This window comes from Saimiri boliviensis, chromosome 12 (assembly GCF_048565385.1).
Source record: "Saimiri boliviensis isolate mSaiBol1 chromosome 12, mSaiBol1.pri, whole genome shotgun sequence".
In the NCBI taxonomy this organism is placed as follows: Eukaryota; Metazoa; Chordata; class Mammalia; order Primates; family Cebidae; genus Saimiri; species Saimiri boliviensis.
In genome coordinates this window covers 100,872,348-100,886,491 of record NC_133460.1, presented here as the reverse complement: position 1 = coordinate 100,886,491, position 14,144 = coordinate 100,872,348, and the positions used below count along the sequence as shown (strand labels likewise).

General features: G+C 36.3%; 1 protein-coding gene across 1 annotated transcript in view; it reads right to left on the bottom strand.

The window, feature by feature from the left end:
- The window catches only part of PNLIPRP3 (pancreatic lipase related protein 3), a 45,967-nt gene extending 32,053 nt beyond the window's left edge, over nucleotides 1-13,914 (bottom strand). Inside the window, exons 1-3 of the mRNA XM_003922173.2 lie at nucleotides 13,700-13,914; nucleotides 5,192-5,346; nucleotides 82-201 (exon numbers count right to left, since the gene is read on the bottom strand). Coding sequence (XP_003922222.1) covers nucleotides 82-201; nucleotides 5,192-5,346; nucleotides 13,700-13,748 — 324 coding nt within the window. The 5' untranslated portion in view covers nucleotides 13,749-13,914. The remainder of the gene's footprint in view (nucleotides 1-81; nucleotides 202-5,191; nucleotides 5,347-13,699) is intronic.
- Nucleotides 13,915-14,144: the final 230 nt, after the last annotated feature.

The following is a 14,144-nucleotide window of genomic DNA, read 5'->3' as shown; positions in this document are numbered from 1 at the left end:
ACATCAATGCCTTGCAAAGTACATTCATGTTAAACATAAAGCTCTCATGCTAGTGTAAAAAGGAGTTTATTCACATCATACATTGCACATGTCTCTCTGCCATTTGCCATCTGTTTTCCATCCAGCTATGTTGATACGGGTGATCTTGTCTGTTCCAAAATATGAGGCTTGGATAGATAAAGAATTGACCGCACTGATCTCCTGTTTCAAGCAGAAGGAGATTAAGGAAAAATGATAACTAAAAATTATGTAATAGTTAGTAGACCTATTCTAAAGCTACTCAAAAGTCTTTTACTAAATTTGATTTTTAACAACTTTCTTTAATATACTTTTACTAAATAATTACTGCTACATATAAAAGTCCAAACATTATTATTATTATTACTTAGAGACAGGGTCTAACTCTGTTGACCACACTGAAGTGCAATGGCTCCATCATAACTCACTGCAGTTACAAATTCCTGGGCTCAAGCCATCTGCCCTTCTCAGCCTCCTGAGTAAGTAGGACTACAGACCCATGCCACCACACATGGCTAATTTTAAACAAACTTTTTTAGAGACAGGGTCTCATTATGTTGCCAAGGGTGGTCTTGAATCCTGGCCTCAAGATCTTCCTACCTCAGTCTCTTAATTTGCTGGGATTATAGGAACAAGCCACCACATCTAGCTCAAAAAATTAATGCACTTATAAAATACAGTATACAAATTCAACACAAGGAAAAAAAAATCTTTGATTTTTAAAGAAATGTTTGCAAGACAATGTTGGGAAGTTTAAATCAGAATTTCAGTAAATCTTACTTTTGTATAACATTTCTCAGTGATCAATGTAATTTCTGAGAATTAAAACATGCCTAGAAGCATGCTGAACGCATGGCAAAATGGAGGTTGTCCACTCAACTTTATGAGTAAGAAATTGAGGTTTAATCTCATCACATGAAATATAACAGCTTATTGGAGACAGTTTTATATGACTACGTAAAACATTCTTTCGTATTTCTTGTATTTTGCTGGGTTGCCTTAATAACTAAACTCTCAAAGACTTTAGGATTCTATTAAGTGATTTTGTTATAAAAAAAATAAAAGACACATGTATAAGCAATTCGATTGAAAAAAATGAATACTTAAATCAGCAAATAACAAGTCTGACAATGGTGAATCCTATAACCGGGAAGCAACACATTTAGATATTTACGAAATTCAAACAAAGAACCTATTTCTAGCTACCTGTGTTTAAAAGTAATGCAATCGATCATACAATTTGCTGGCTAGGTGATGTGCTCCAAGACTGTAAGCTAATGGCTATGAGAGTCATAAGTTGGCTTGTGTAGTAATTATAACAGCTAACACTCCTATCTATTTGCCAGGCATCGTTCTAAGCACTTTATAGAGTAGTTCATTTAACTCTCACAACACTGTGAGGGAGGTAGTAATTTTAAAAATTAAAAATGGGGACACTGAGGGGCCAAGTAACTTGCCAAAAAGTATTGCAGCTAATACATCCTGGAGCCAGGGTTCAAATCCACATGGTCTTTGAAGTTATGTGCTTAACCACTGGGGTCTCAAGTCAAGTTCTGATTATAGTGTTCTCTGCTGATAGGGCTCAAACTAGACATGAGATTTGCTGAAGTGGGCAATAAAATCAATTGTCTTCAGGCCTTCTAGGAAGCATTTCTCTGACGAATAATGCAATCCGCATACAAAAACATTCCATCTATGTATGTATCTAAGAGATCCAGATGCTCACTCATTTCAACTCTCTTAGGCCCAGCTGGAGCTCCTCAAACACCCACTATAGCCCTGTTTCTACATCAGAAAAACATTTTGGAGGAAATTTAGTCCATGTTTATTCTTTTCTCATCATGAGAATAGTTTGAATAAGTGAGACCTGGAGCAAATCTCCAAGTGACATTCTGACAGGTATTGTGGGATCTGAGCATCTCCTGTTGTCATGCTAGTATAAAAAGGAGTTTATTCAGATCATACATTGGACATGTCTCTCTGCCATTTGCCATCTGTTTTCCATCTAGGGTGATCTTGTCTGAGATCACTGAGGAGTTTAATTAAGTAGAATAGGTAGAGAAAACACTTTCATTCACTTCACATTCACTCTGTCACAACCCTGTAAAGTAGCTTTTCAATATAAACATGGGAAACTCCATACAGCATCATGGGATCAAAAGAAGACAGCTTGGATTCTGCTGCCGCAAGGATAGGAACCAGAAAATGATGTTAATACCGTACAGAAGAGGGTATTGAGAGGAAAGGTTAATTAAAGTAGCAGGGTTTATCTGGGCCTTTTAGCATTCTTTGACTGAGTAGACATGAAGCCTAAGAGGTACAAGATCAACCCATTCTGATGACTACATTTCCAGTGATATCATCTCTAGCAAGTAAAAAATAGTTACCAGTTAGGTAGGTTCTATCCTTGACTAATGCAGCAGACACAGAAACTACCAGAAGTGTGCAACACGTCCATCACCACCATGGCTGCATAAGTCACTCTAGGTTAAGGACTCATAGATTTATGGAGAAGCAGGTTGGTTTTATTCTTACAGAAAGGTAACTATAAAGATCTGTGAATTACGGAAGACCAAGTTTATTGTACCACACCACATTTGCCTTTGATAATTCCTCACTTGGAGAAGAGAGTATGTGAATTGTGTAGAGTTATTTTCATAAGTGAGTCAAATCCATATAGCATATGAGTCAGGTCTGTGGAAATCCTTATTTTAATTATACACCTTGACTCATCCTACATCATAGTTGTTAGAAAAACACTTTAACAGCAAACAATAAGCTTCTATTCATTAAAAAATCCAGATACATATCTGGTTTAATTACATATGATTCTTTCCAAATGGAGAGAAGTGGGGAAGGTGTGAAGAACATTATTTAGGGAAGTACTCACCTACAGATGGCAGATTTCAGTAAAGAGTAGTGTGTACATATGTATGTGTGTCTGGTGAGTAGGCAGCTACAAATCAGATAATATTTGTATCGTAGGAAGGCATAGAAGAGGACTGTCTTGGCTAGCAAGGCCCAGCAGTATAATGATGGGCCTGATGGAAAGTTAGCCCCAAGGTTACAGATTCAGGTAAAGACTGGAAATGATCTTCTCTGGCCCCCTTTTTTTGCTGCTCCCTAAATATAGATCCTCCACCCAGTCCTAGTCCTGCCCTCATTTCTCGCTTCTGAGATTTCATGTACTCTTCGGGTTTCATTTTTCCTTTTCCTTTTTTTTTTTTTTTTTTTTTTTTTTTGAGACAGAATCTCACTCTGTTGCCCAGTCTGGAGTGCAGTAGTGCTATCTTGGCTAACTGCAACCTCACCTCCCGGTTTCAAGCAATTCTCCTGCCTCAGCCTCCCAAGTAGCTGGGATTACAGGTGCCCGCCATCATGTCCAGCTAATTTTTGTATTTTTAGTAGATACAGGGTTTTACCATGTTGGCCAGGATAGTGCCAATCTCTTGACCTCATGATCTGCCCACTTCAGCCTCCCAAAGTGCTGGGATTACAGGTGTGAGCCACCGCACCTGGCCAGGTTTCATTTTTCTTTTTCTTTTTTTTTTTTTTTGAGACAGAGTTTCACTCTTGTTACCTAGGCTGGAGTGTGCAATGGTGCGATCTCGGCTCACTGCAACCTCCGCCTCCTGAGTTCAGGCAATTCTCCTGCCTCAGCCTCCTGAGTAGCTGGGATTACAGGCACGCGCCACCATGTCCAGCTAATTTTTTGCACCTTTAGTAGAGATGGGGTTTCACCATGTTGACCAGGATGGTCTCAATCTCTTGATCTCGTGATCCACCCGCCTCAGCCTCCCAAAGTGCTGGGATTACAGGCTTGAGCCACCGCGCCCGGCCTCAGGTTTCATTTTTCAACTCTAGATAGAAGACTTTTGAATCTCTTTCTCCTGCTCTGGACTGCCTGCTTAGCTGTCAGACTAACATCTCCAATAGCCTGCTCAAGCCTCACCTGTCCAGAATCTAACTCCTTCTCTTTTATCCTCAGTTTTTCTGCTAAGAGGGTTATCATTTTCCCAATCATTCACATGTGAAATCTCAGGATAGTTTATGATGTTATCATATTGATTTTCTATTATCATACTCACATTCATTACTCTAGTTCAGGCTGGTTTCTCATGTGTGATCCAAACTGCACTACAGTTTTCTATTTAACATTGTCAAATGGAACTTTCTGTGATGATGGAAATAGTCCATATTTGCACTGTCCAGTATGGTAGCCAGTAGCCATGTGTGGCTATTGAGCACTTGAAATGTGGCTGGTGTGGCTGATGAACTGAGTTTTTAATTTTATTTAATTGTAACTTTAATAGTCACATGTGGTTAGTGCTTACTACGTTGGGCTGCACAGTTGTCTTATATTCACTTGCTTTCAGCTTCAGACAAGAGAGCACACTTCAGCCAGAGTAAATGCCCTAAAGCATCTCTGGAAAGCTCTCAATGGGGCCTCATGGCTCACAGGATGAAGTACAAACTCCACAGGAAGGAACTATTAAATTGTTCTTCAACTACTTTTTTTAACTAACTTTACTTTTGAAGACTTCTTCTCTGCCCCCAGACTAATCCAACATGTCATTCATCAGACAGGCCTGTGGTTTCTCTCCGTTATGTTCATTCCATTTCCTTTGCTATTACCCTGCTTATCTCTGCTTGTGAGAATCTTGCTCACCCTGAAGGATACACTTCAAATACATGACCTCCTCAAAATGTTACCTGGTTGCATGACTGACCTCAAGGTGAGCTCTTCTCCACTTTGTTCCCAGAGTCTTTCAATTGCATCTTACGTCACAAACCATAATTTGTGTTGCAAGAAAGGTATTTGTTTATATGTGTCATTTCTTCTACTGTAATGAACTTAAGACTGTTCTGTTTATTCAGTTCAATAAATAATAGGCATTCTTGCTTATTCACAGTCTTACAGATGGAAAGTTCTCAATAAGTACATTGACTGAACATAATATCAAGTTTATCTCTTATGAAACAACGTAAGAGCAATCTTCATATTTAAATTTTAAACAGATAACAAAATCTGACTCATAATACTGAAAAGAAATGTTTGCCTTTAAGTCAATAGCATATGTCAGAATAGGTTACTGTATCTATGTCTTCTGTGTCCATAGCCACATCTTGTATTTTAGAATAATCCGTGTGTGAAGGCTGCAAGTTAGCTTACCTGATAGGCATTGGGACTGCGTATGGTGTAGAGCAGGAAACGAGTGTTTATCTTCTCTGGAGACCAGGGTAAACCTACCAAATCTGTTGAGAAAGTCCTGATCCATGGTAAACCATCTTTGAAACACCCTAACCTTTCATAGCAAACTTCTTTTCCTGCAGCAGAAAGGTGGAGTGTCAGTAATAGAGGAACCAAGCTTAGAGAGAGGCTGTTTCTTACTATGAGTTAAAGTAGTCTTTAATTTAGGATATTAAGCCCTTATAGGATTTATGGTTTGAAAATATTTCCTCGCATTCTATAGGGTTGCCTTTCCATTTGGTTGATTATTTCCTTTGCTGTGCAGAAGCTTTTTCGTTTAATGCAATCCCACTTGTTCATTTTACTTCTGTTGCCTGTGCTTTTGTTGTCATATTCCAAAAGAATCATCGCTACAGCCAGCGTCAAGGAGATTTTTCCTATGTTTTCTCCTAGGAGTTTTATAATTTCAAGTCTTACATTTAAGTCTTTATTCCCAGTTAATTTTGTATATGGCATAAGATGAGGGTTCAATTTCATTTTTTGTATATGGACATCCACTATTCCCAATACCATTTGTTGAAGAAGCCCATCATTTCCTCATTGGATACCCTAGGAACCGTTGTTGAAGACTAGCTGACCATAAAAAAAAAGGGCGCATAATTTTGTATATGGCATAAGGGTTCAATTTTATTCTTTTGTATGTGGATATTCAATTTTCCCAACACCATTTGTTGAAGGAGTCTATCATTTCCTCATTGTATATTCTTGGCACCCTTGTCAAATACTAGTTGACCATATACACATGGGTGTATTTCTGGACTCTCTATTCTGTTCCATTGGTTTATGTATCTGTTTTTATGTCAGTATTACACTGTCTTGATTACTATAGTTTTGTAGTAAGGATAGTTTTGAATCAGGAACTGTGCTGCTTCCAGCTTTGTTCTTTCTTAAGATTGCTTTGTTATTTGTAGTCTTTTGTGGTTCCACATTAATTTTAGGATTGTTTTCTCTACTTCTGTAAAAAAAAAAATACCTAAAGAACTCATACAACTCAATAGCCAAAAAGCAAATAACCAAATTTAAAAATAGGCAAAGGACCTGAATAAACATTTTCCTTTAGAAGATACACAAATGGTCCACGGGTATATGAAAAGATGCTTAACATCATGAATCATTATGGAAATGTAAATCAAAACCTTAATGGGATATCATCTCACACTTGTTAGGATGGTACTGGCCACATTCCAGCCCCAGCAAAGCTCAGCCAGAGGGCAGGCTTGAAGCCGAGAGATAACAGCTCAATAACCCAGCACATCCCACTCTTCACTTTGTCTCACTTCTTCCTCCAATGTGGTCAATAACACTGTATTTTTTGTTGTTGTTCCTGTTTGTTGTTTGTTTTGTTTTGTTTCCTAATTTATTGGCTTCTATTATAAATTTAAACAGTAACCTTCTATTTTCTGATCCATACATCATACTTTTTAGAACCTGACTTCCAGTTTACTAAGAGGAAGGTTTTAGTGACACTACCTCTCCCTCTCTTCTTCTCTTCCAGCTTCCAAGGACTGTTAGCTTTATAATGTTGCTTTCATACTGCCAAGACTGATACTATTCAGACTTTGCTCTATAAGCATAATTAATCCTTCTATGTTTTGTCAACAGGCTGATTCCAAAAAGTTGAAAATCAATAAACAGAATTCATATTATTATGACTAGATAAGTATTTTTGGCTTCAGCCAACTAACATGCTATAATTACATTTCCTTTTCTGCACTTACATTGTTCAGACACTCGTTCCCTTCAAAGGAGATGATTCAAATAAATTCTCTTTTCTACTATTTGAATTACTCAGGATGAGTGTCATTGTAGTTTACTCCATATTTACATCATATCTATCTTGTACTGTTTGTGTTTTCCTATATTCTCTGGTTGCCTTTTTTTTCTCTTCCTGGAAGAATGAACATGTGTCTTCATCAATATATCCCTAATATATTGCAGCTTCTTAATATTTCCCTGCCTGGAATCCATTCTGATCCTGTTCTAATTTGAACCAGTGACTTCATATTTGGATCATGGCTTTCTAAAACAGCCTTCTGTTTTTCCTAGAATGCCCAGCTGCCTTTATTTTTTGCATTCTGTTGCTTTTTTCCCTCAGGTTCTCAACCACATTATTCAGTCTATGGATTTTAAAATGAAGATTTTTATAACTAGTCCTTATTTTCTATGTGTATCACTTACCAAGGTTATCTGCCACAGTGTTCTTTTTTCCAAAAGGAAATACTCTCAGAGAATGTAAAGTTAAAGGAAAACAGATGTGATAAAGCAGACTAAACAATATTATAAGGTATTGAAGCCAATTAAGAAAAAATGGAAAGATTAACAGTTCTGTAAAAATAACATTTGCTATAAAATTAATACATTGAAATTGGGTCAATAACTTCAGTGGCCAATAATAAACGATATCATTTTAAAATTATGGTATTGAGGAACATTATGCTGCCCTTAAAATGTTTACAGAGAATTTGTAATAATACCTGTAATGGAAAAAAAAATTCAAATAAATTGCACCAAAATATTAATGGTGAATCACAGTGGTTTTTAATTTCTTATTAATACTTGTCTATACTATCAAATTTTCAATAATGAATATGAATTACCTTTATAATAAAAAAGTCACAAAAGGACAAAAAAAGTACTTATGTACCAAATTATGCCCAGTTTTTTTTTTTTTTTTTTGGTCTTACTACTACTAATAAAAATACCAAAAACAGATTTAGTCTTATGTGTCATATATAGATGAAAAGATGAAGACTTAGAAAAAGTGATGGTCTAAGTTAAATGTATTGCTATTTGTGGCAGGAAAGTAATTGAACCCTTATGCCAGTCACTCTATTACTAAGTGGAATTGGGAGGTATAGCCTAGCTTTTCCTAGGTTATGCTGTGGTAATAAACAGTGCCCCAAATCTCCTGGGCTTACAAAAACTAAGGTTTATTTCTTGCTCGTGTTGTCCTTTGGCTGCACTGGTTTTAGGTTGGCCCTATCTCTGATATACCAGTCTTCTGCATTGCAGAATTCAAGCTAAAGGAGTAGGCCCTCTTTTGAGCATGTGTCTCTTGGGGCAAAGGAAAAGGATGTAACTGTGGAACCATGCAAAGGCTCTTAAAGGTGTCTAGAATTGGAATACTCTCTTCAGTGTCATGTGGTCAAAGGTAAATGTGTATAGTGGTCTTACAGGGAGGGAGAGTCATCTGGGGAACAACAATACAATCTATCACAGAAGGGTATATAGATTTCAGTTCTTATAATTGCCACTAGTATGACAACCTTACATGTTCTACTAGAATGAAAACCTGTTGTTATTTTAATTTGCATTTTATTTAATTATCAGAAACTTTGAATATCACTTTGTGCATTTCTGGCCATTGGTACCTCTTCTGTGGATGAGATCATTGTGTCCTGTGCATATTTTTCTAAAGTTTGTTTTTGCTTATCTATTTGTAAAAACTCCTTGAAGAGTGCAGAAATTTGTCCCCTTTTAGTCAGATACCTGGCAAATATACTCAAATTTGTTGTTTATATTTTTGTTTTATTTATTTACCTTTTGCCATTTAGGAGTTTTGCATTTATGCAATTGAAATTATCAAGCTTTTGCTTAGTGGCTTTGGGATCTTGTCTTGTTTAGAAAAGCCTTACTCCAAAACTACTAACAATTACACTGTTTTCTTTCATTCTTCTATTGTTTTATCTTCTACTTTTGAATATTTACTCACCTGGGATTTATTTTGGTGTAAGGAGTAAGATTTTCATCTAGAATTTCAATTCTTCTATCATAAATTTATACAAAATCTAGTCATTTTAAGTTAGACTACATCTAAGGTTATTTCACTTTATTTATTTAAATTTGCCATCATGTTTTTCTGTTTCATTAGTTTTATTAAGCAACTGTCACGTAGGTTTATGAATTCTAGTTTTCCTGTTTGTATAATTTACTTCTACTTTTATTTTTATTACTTAAATGCTTTCTCCACCTTTACCTAATTTTTTTCCAGTTTCTTCAGTTGTTGAGTCATCATATTTTAATATATTCTCCAGTTGAAATGCTTTATTTCTCCTTTGGCCTAATAGTTCTTTAGAGAAACATTTGAAAAACAGTACATTACAGGAAGCTAGTGTTAACTGGTTAAGAAATCATGTAAATTGGCATATTAGTTAATATCTTTGTAATTTCCAATTAATATAGAAAGGAGTCATTTTTCTCTCTTACTGTGAGCAGGCTTTTCTGATGACACAGAAAAGCTGGCAATTAGGTTCGATAATGTATTCAAGAAATATTTGTTTGAGTGCCTGTTATTTGCCAGATGCTATTAGCAAAGGAATTCAGCAGTAGAAAAAACAATTGCAGCCCTCATGGAATATATAATCTAGTAGGGGACATAGAGACAGACAATAAATAAGTTTTTTAAAAAAATGGCTACGTTAAAACAGTGACAGGTGCTGAGAGGAACCTAAAGCAGGGAAGGGATGAGGGTGTGTGTGCATTTAGGTGAAGAGGGGTTTGCAGTTCAAATAGGGTGTTCAGGGAAGGCCTCACTAAAAAGATAGCAATTGATTCAGGACCTGCGGGAGTGAGGAGCAAACCACGTGGAGATGTGTGGGACAGCATTCCAGACTGAGGGAAGGAAAGTACAAGACTCTGCAAGGAAGCAGGGAGCCTATTGTGATTGAAGAATTATGAGGAGGCACCTGGACTACGGCCCAGGGAATGGAGACAGGGAGAAGACACAGCTCCACAATACCTTATTCTATAATTTCAAAATCTAAACATCTCTGTGGAAAAAATGGTTGCTTTTGGGTTTCTTCATTTATTTGTTTTCTAGTTTGCAGTAAGTAATTTGGCAGCAATAACAGACCTAAGGCTATTTACAGTCTTTATCCCATTTAATGTGGGATTAAATTATGTGGGATAATAGTCATGTATTTTACCACATAAATATTTATGTGATTAAATATGGAGTGCTCGCCCAGATTTTTCTGGAGATTATATATTACATACAGTATATTTACCATAGCACATTTCTAAAATAAAATAAAAAAAAAAAAACCCTAACATTTGGAATGTATCTGGTCCCCAGGAGTTTGAATACGGGTAGGTGGACAAGTAGCTGGGGACAATATTAGGAGGTATCAGAGGGCTAAATCATGTAGCACCCGGAAGATCACTGGGAGGACTTCGGCTTTTACTCTGAAGTGAGACGGGATGTCACTGGAGGACTCTGAGTGGAAAGTGACATGGACTGACTTAGGTTAGCTTCTGTATTGAGAATAGACTGAAGCAGGGCAAGGGAAGAGCCCAGCCAGGAGACTATTGTAACAAACTAGATAAGAGACTATGGTGGCTAAGATTAGGGAGGTAGCAGCGGAGGTGGTTACAAGTGGTCAGATTGTGCATAGATTTTGAAGGAGGATCCAGAGATGTGCTGACTAACTGGCAGTGAGGTATGACAGAAAGAAAAGTCAAGGATGATGCCAAGGTGTTTTGGCCAGAGCACCTGGAAGGCCATTAATTAAAAATTTTGAGATGAACATATTTGGGGGTAGATATTGAGAGTCCAGTTTTAGATATGCAGATTTGATATGACTTAGATACCTAAGTGGAGCTGTCTCAGTGGCAGTTGTGTATATGAGACTGGGATTCCAGGGAGAAGTTCAGCTGGAGATATCACATTTAGAAGTCATTAGCAAAAATGGTCAGTACCAGAAGACTGAAGGCAATGGACTCTGTTACAGATTTAATAGATGTGATATAGGTAATAATACAAATGAATGTAGACTCAATTGTTAAATTTATGGCAGCTGTGTAATAGATATGCGGTGTGTAGGAGAAATATATGTATTATCTAAATTTTACATAACTATGTATTTTGTCAAAATAACTTTATTAGGCAACCATTTCTCTCCTGAATTCCCTTCTTACACAGTTTAAATCCTACAGTCAATTATAACCACACCCATATACTCTCCTTGAACTTCTCTTCTTGCTTCACTTGGCTTAACCACAACTCTGGTTAAACCCAACACTTCACCTATTTCCTGCCTACACCTGTGCAGCTGAATGTGCTTGGAGGGAATCACATACCGTACTGACTATCTCACTTTTAATTTGTGGTTATTATATTAAAGCAAATCCTAAAGCTGTCTCACCATTATATCACAATTTCTTAGCCATACATTTTCCCAGGCTCCTGGGCTATTTCATTATTCTCCCCTCTACTCAAACCTCCAACATTTTTATGCCCACCAACCCTCTTGGCTAATGACCTTGTTTCCTATTTCAATAAGAAATCAGAAACAAAAAGCAGAGACCTTTACAAGTTCCCAGGATGTCTATCCAGCTACCTGCAGATACCTGCCCTTCTATTCTGCCTTCACTCTGTCCACAGGAGATGAACTGTTTTTGTTCTTCATAAAGGCAGACCTTCATCCTATTAAGACTCCATCTTCTCTCACCTACTGAGGAGTAAGGCTCAACATTACTCCCCTCTCTTTCTTCTGCTTTACCAACCTTCTTCCTCTCTAATGGATCATTCCTAGCCTTACACAAACATGCTGTTATTTCTTTCATCTTAAATTGACTTCCAGGATCTAACTCTCCTAGTTTTCCTGCCACTTCACTGAGTACTTCTTGGCAGTCTTCTTTGCTAGTTTGCCTTCATCTTCCTGATGTCTTAATGAGGAAGTCTCCTAGGACTCATAGTTCCATCTTCCTTCTCTACCTGCAGTCACTCCCTTGATGATCTTGTCTGTATTCATGACTTTAAATACCATCTCAGCAGATCAGGGTAGACTGCCTATTTCTTAATTCTGCCTTCACCAGTCTAACTGCTTTCAACACTCAATTAGGACTGTCCTAGGGCAGGAGAATCACGCAAAATAGAATATAGTTCTTGAAACCTGAAAATTAATGGTAGCTCTATCTCCTTCATTTTTTAGCCAATAGAGAAAAGCTGGTGGTCAGGGACTATAAACCACTGAACTGAAAGTCAATGTTGGCCAATTCCACCAGCTAGCACCAAGATGGTGCACAATGAATCTCTCTGTGTTTTCTTCCTCTGTGTAAATAAGAGCTAACATTTATTGATTGCTCACTACTAATATGTCCCAAATCCCATGCCAAGCATTTTATATGAATTGCTCATTAAGCACCCCTTATCCAAAATGCTTGGGACCAGAAGTATTTCACATTTTGGGTTTTGGAATGTTGGAATATATACTATCAGGTATCTTGGAAACAGGGTCCAAGTCTTAACACAAAATTCATTTATTTTTCATATATACCTTATACACATTGGCTAAAAGTAATTTTATACAGTATTTAAATAATTTTGTGCATGAAACAAAGTTTGTGTTAAGTATTTATATGTAAAATTTTCTACTTGTGGGATCATGTTAGTGCTCAAAATGTTTCAGATTTTGGAGAAGTTCAGATTTCAGATTTTTGGATTAGAGATGCTCAACTTGCATCTTATTTAATTTGCACAACTCTATAATGTTATTTTGGTTAGTGTCCTGTTTTTACAGATGAACAAACTGAGGCTAAGAAAGGTTAAGTGCTTGTTTAAAGTTAAGCAACTATCAAGCAGCAGAATGAGGACTAAAATCCAAGAAGATTCAAAATCCAAACCAGTGGTTGAATTGAATGTTAAAGACATAATGACTGTCTTCTTTCCACCATACTATCTCAACCATCTACATGATACATTACAATAAAGGGTTGATATCTTTCGACATTGAAATTATTTTATTCTAGTTTGGTGAAAACAAATCAACTACCTTTAGTGTTTGCTTATAGGTAAAATATTAAACAAGGATGGTTAAAATAGCCAAAACCACTAACTCCTTACACAGTTATGTCTAGAAAGTCCACAGTATAAAGATCAAACATGTCAATGAATATTGTGTTAATGTTTGAGAAATGTCCACAGACCAATATCCCTCTGTAAAATTGTGATTGAAATGGAAAAAATGGACATTCCAATTGATATTAATAATTAGTTAATTCATTCATTTATTATCTACTGTGAGTCAGATACATGTATTTTCTCATTTATTGCTACCTACTCATCTTAGAAATGAAGAAATTGAGACTTTAATGTCTAATCCCATATGACTAGTAAGAGGCAGAGCTAGAAGTCCAATACAAGACTGTCCAGGAACTCTTTTATATTGTTGGAAATAGATGCTTCTTTATGTTCATAAGGCTTATTCAGTATTAAGTGAGGCATTTTACATTGATAATTTTATGAGAAATAAAAATAAATACAAAGATATATAAACAGCCAATATTTCAAATATATCTGTAAAAATAAGAAACAACTTCAGAATGAAATTAGCAATGGTAATTTCTAAAGAATAAGTTCGTGTCAATTACATTTTAGATGTAAATATATTCATTATTTTTAAAGAACTTATTATAAATCATGAACCTTACCTCTTGATGTGCCAAAGAACAAGAATGCAACAATCCAAATTCCAAGCATCTAAGCTGATTTTTTAAATCACATAAAAATCTTCTTAAAGATCTTTACTTGTAAAGTCACCTCGCTGTAAAATACTAAGTGGTTTTCTTCACAATGATGCAACTCCGTGTTTAAACTCTGCATTTAGAAGAACATGTTATTCCACCTTATGCCCTGCAAAGTAAATAAAATTATCAGGGTGTGCCTTACATCTTCTGATTGGTTCTGGAAACGTCCAAGGTTTTGCTGTTTCATTATTAGTAATATTTTGGTAAAGCACAAACTGAGTCACTCTTGAAAGTTACTTTAAGGTTTCAAGACACTAGATAATAAGCATTTAAAAGTTAATATTTTTCCAAACCAGGATTAGACACTTTCAGGATTTCTTTTTCCTAACACATTTCTGTGTGTAAGCAT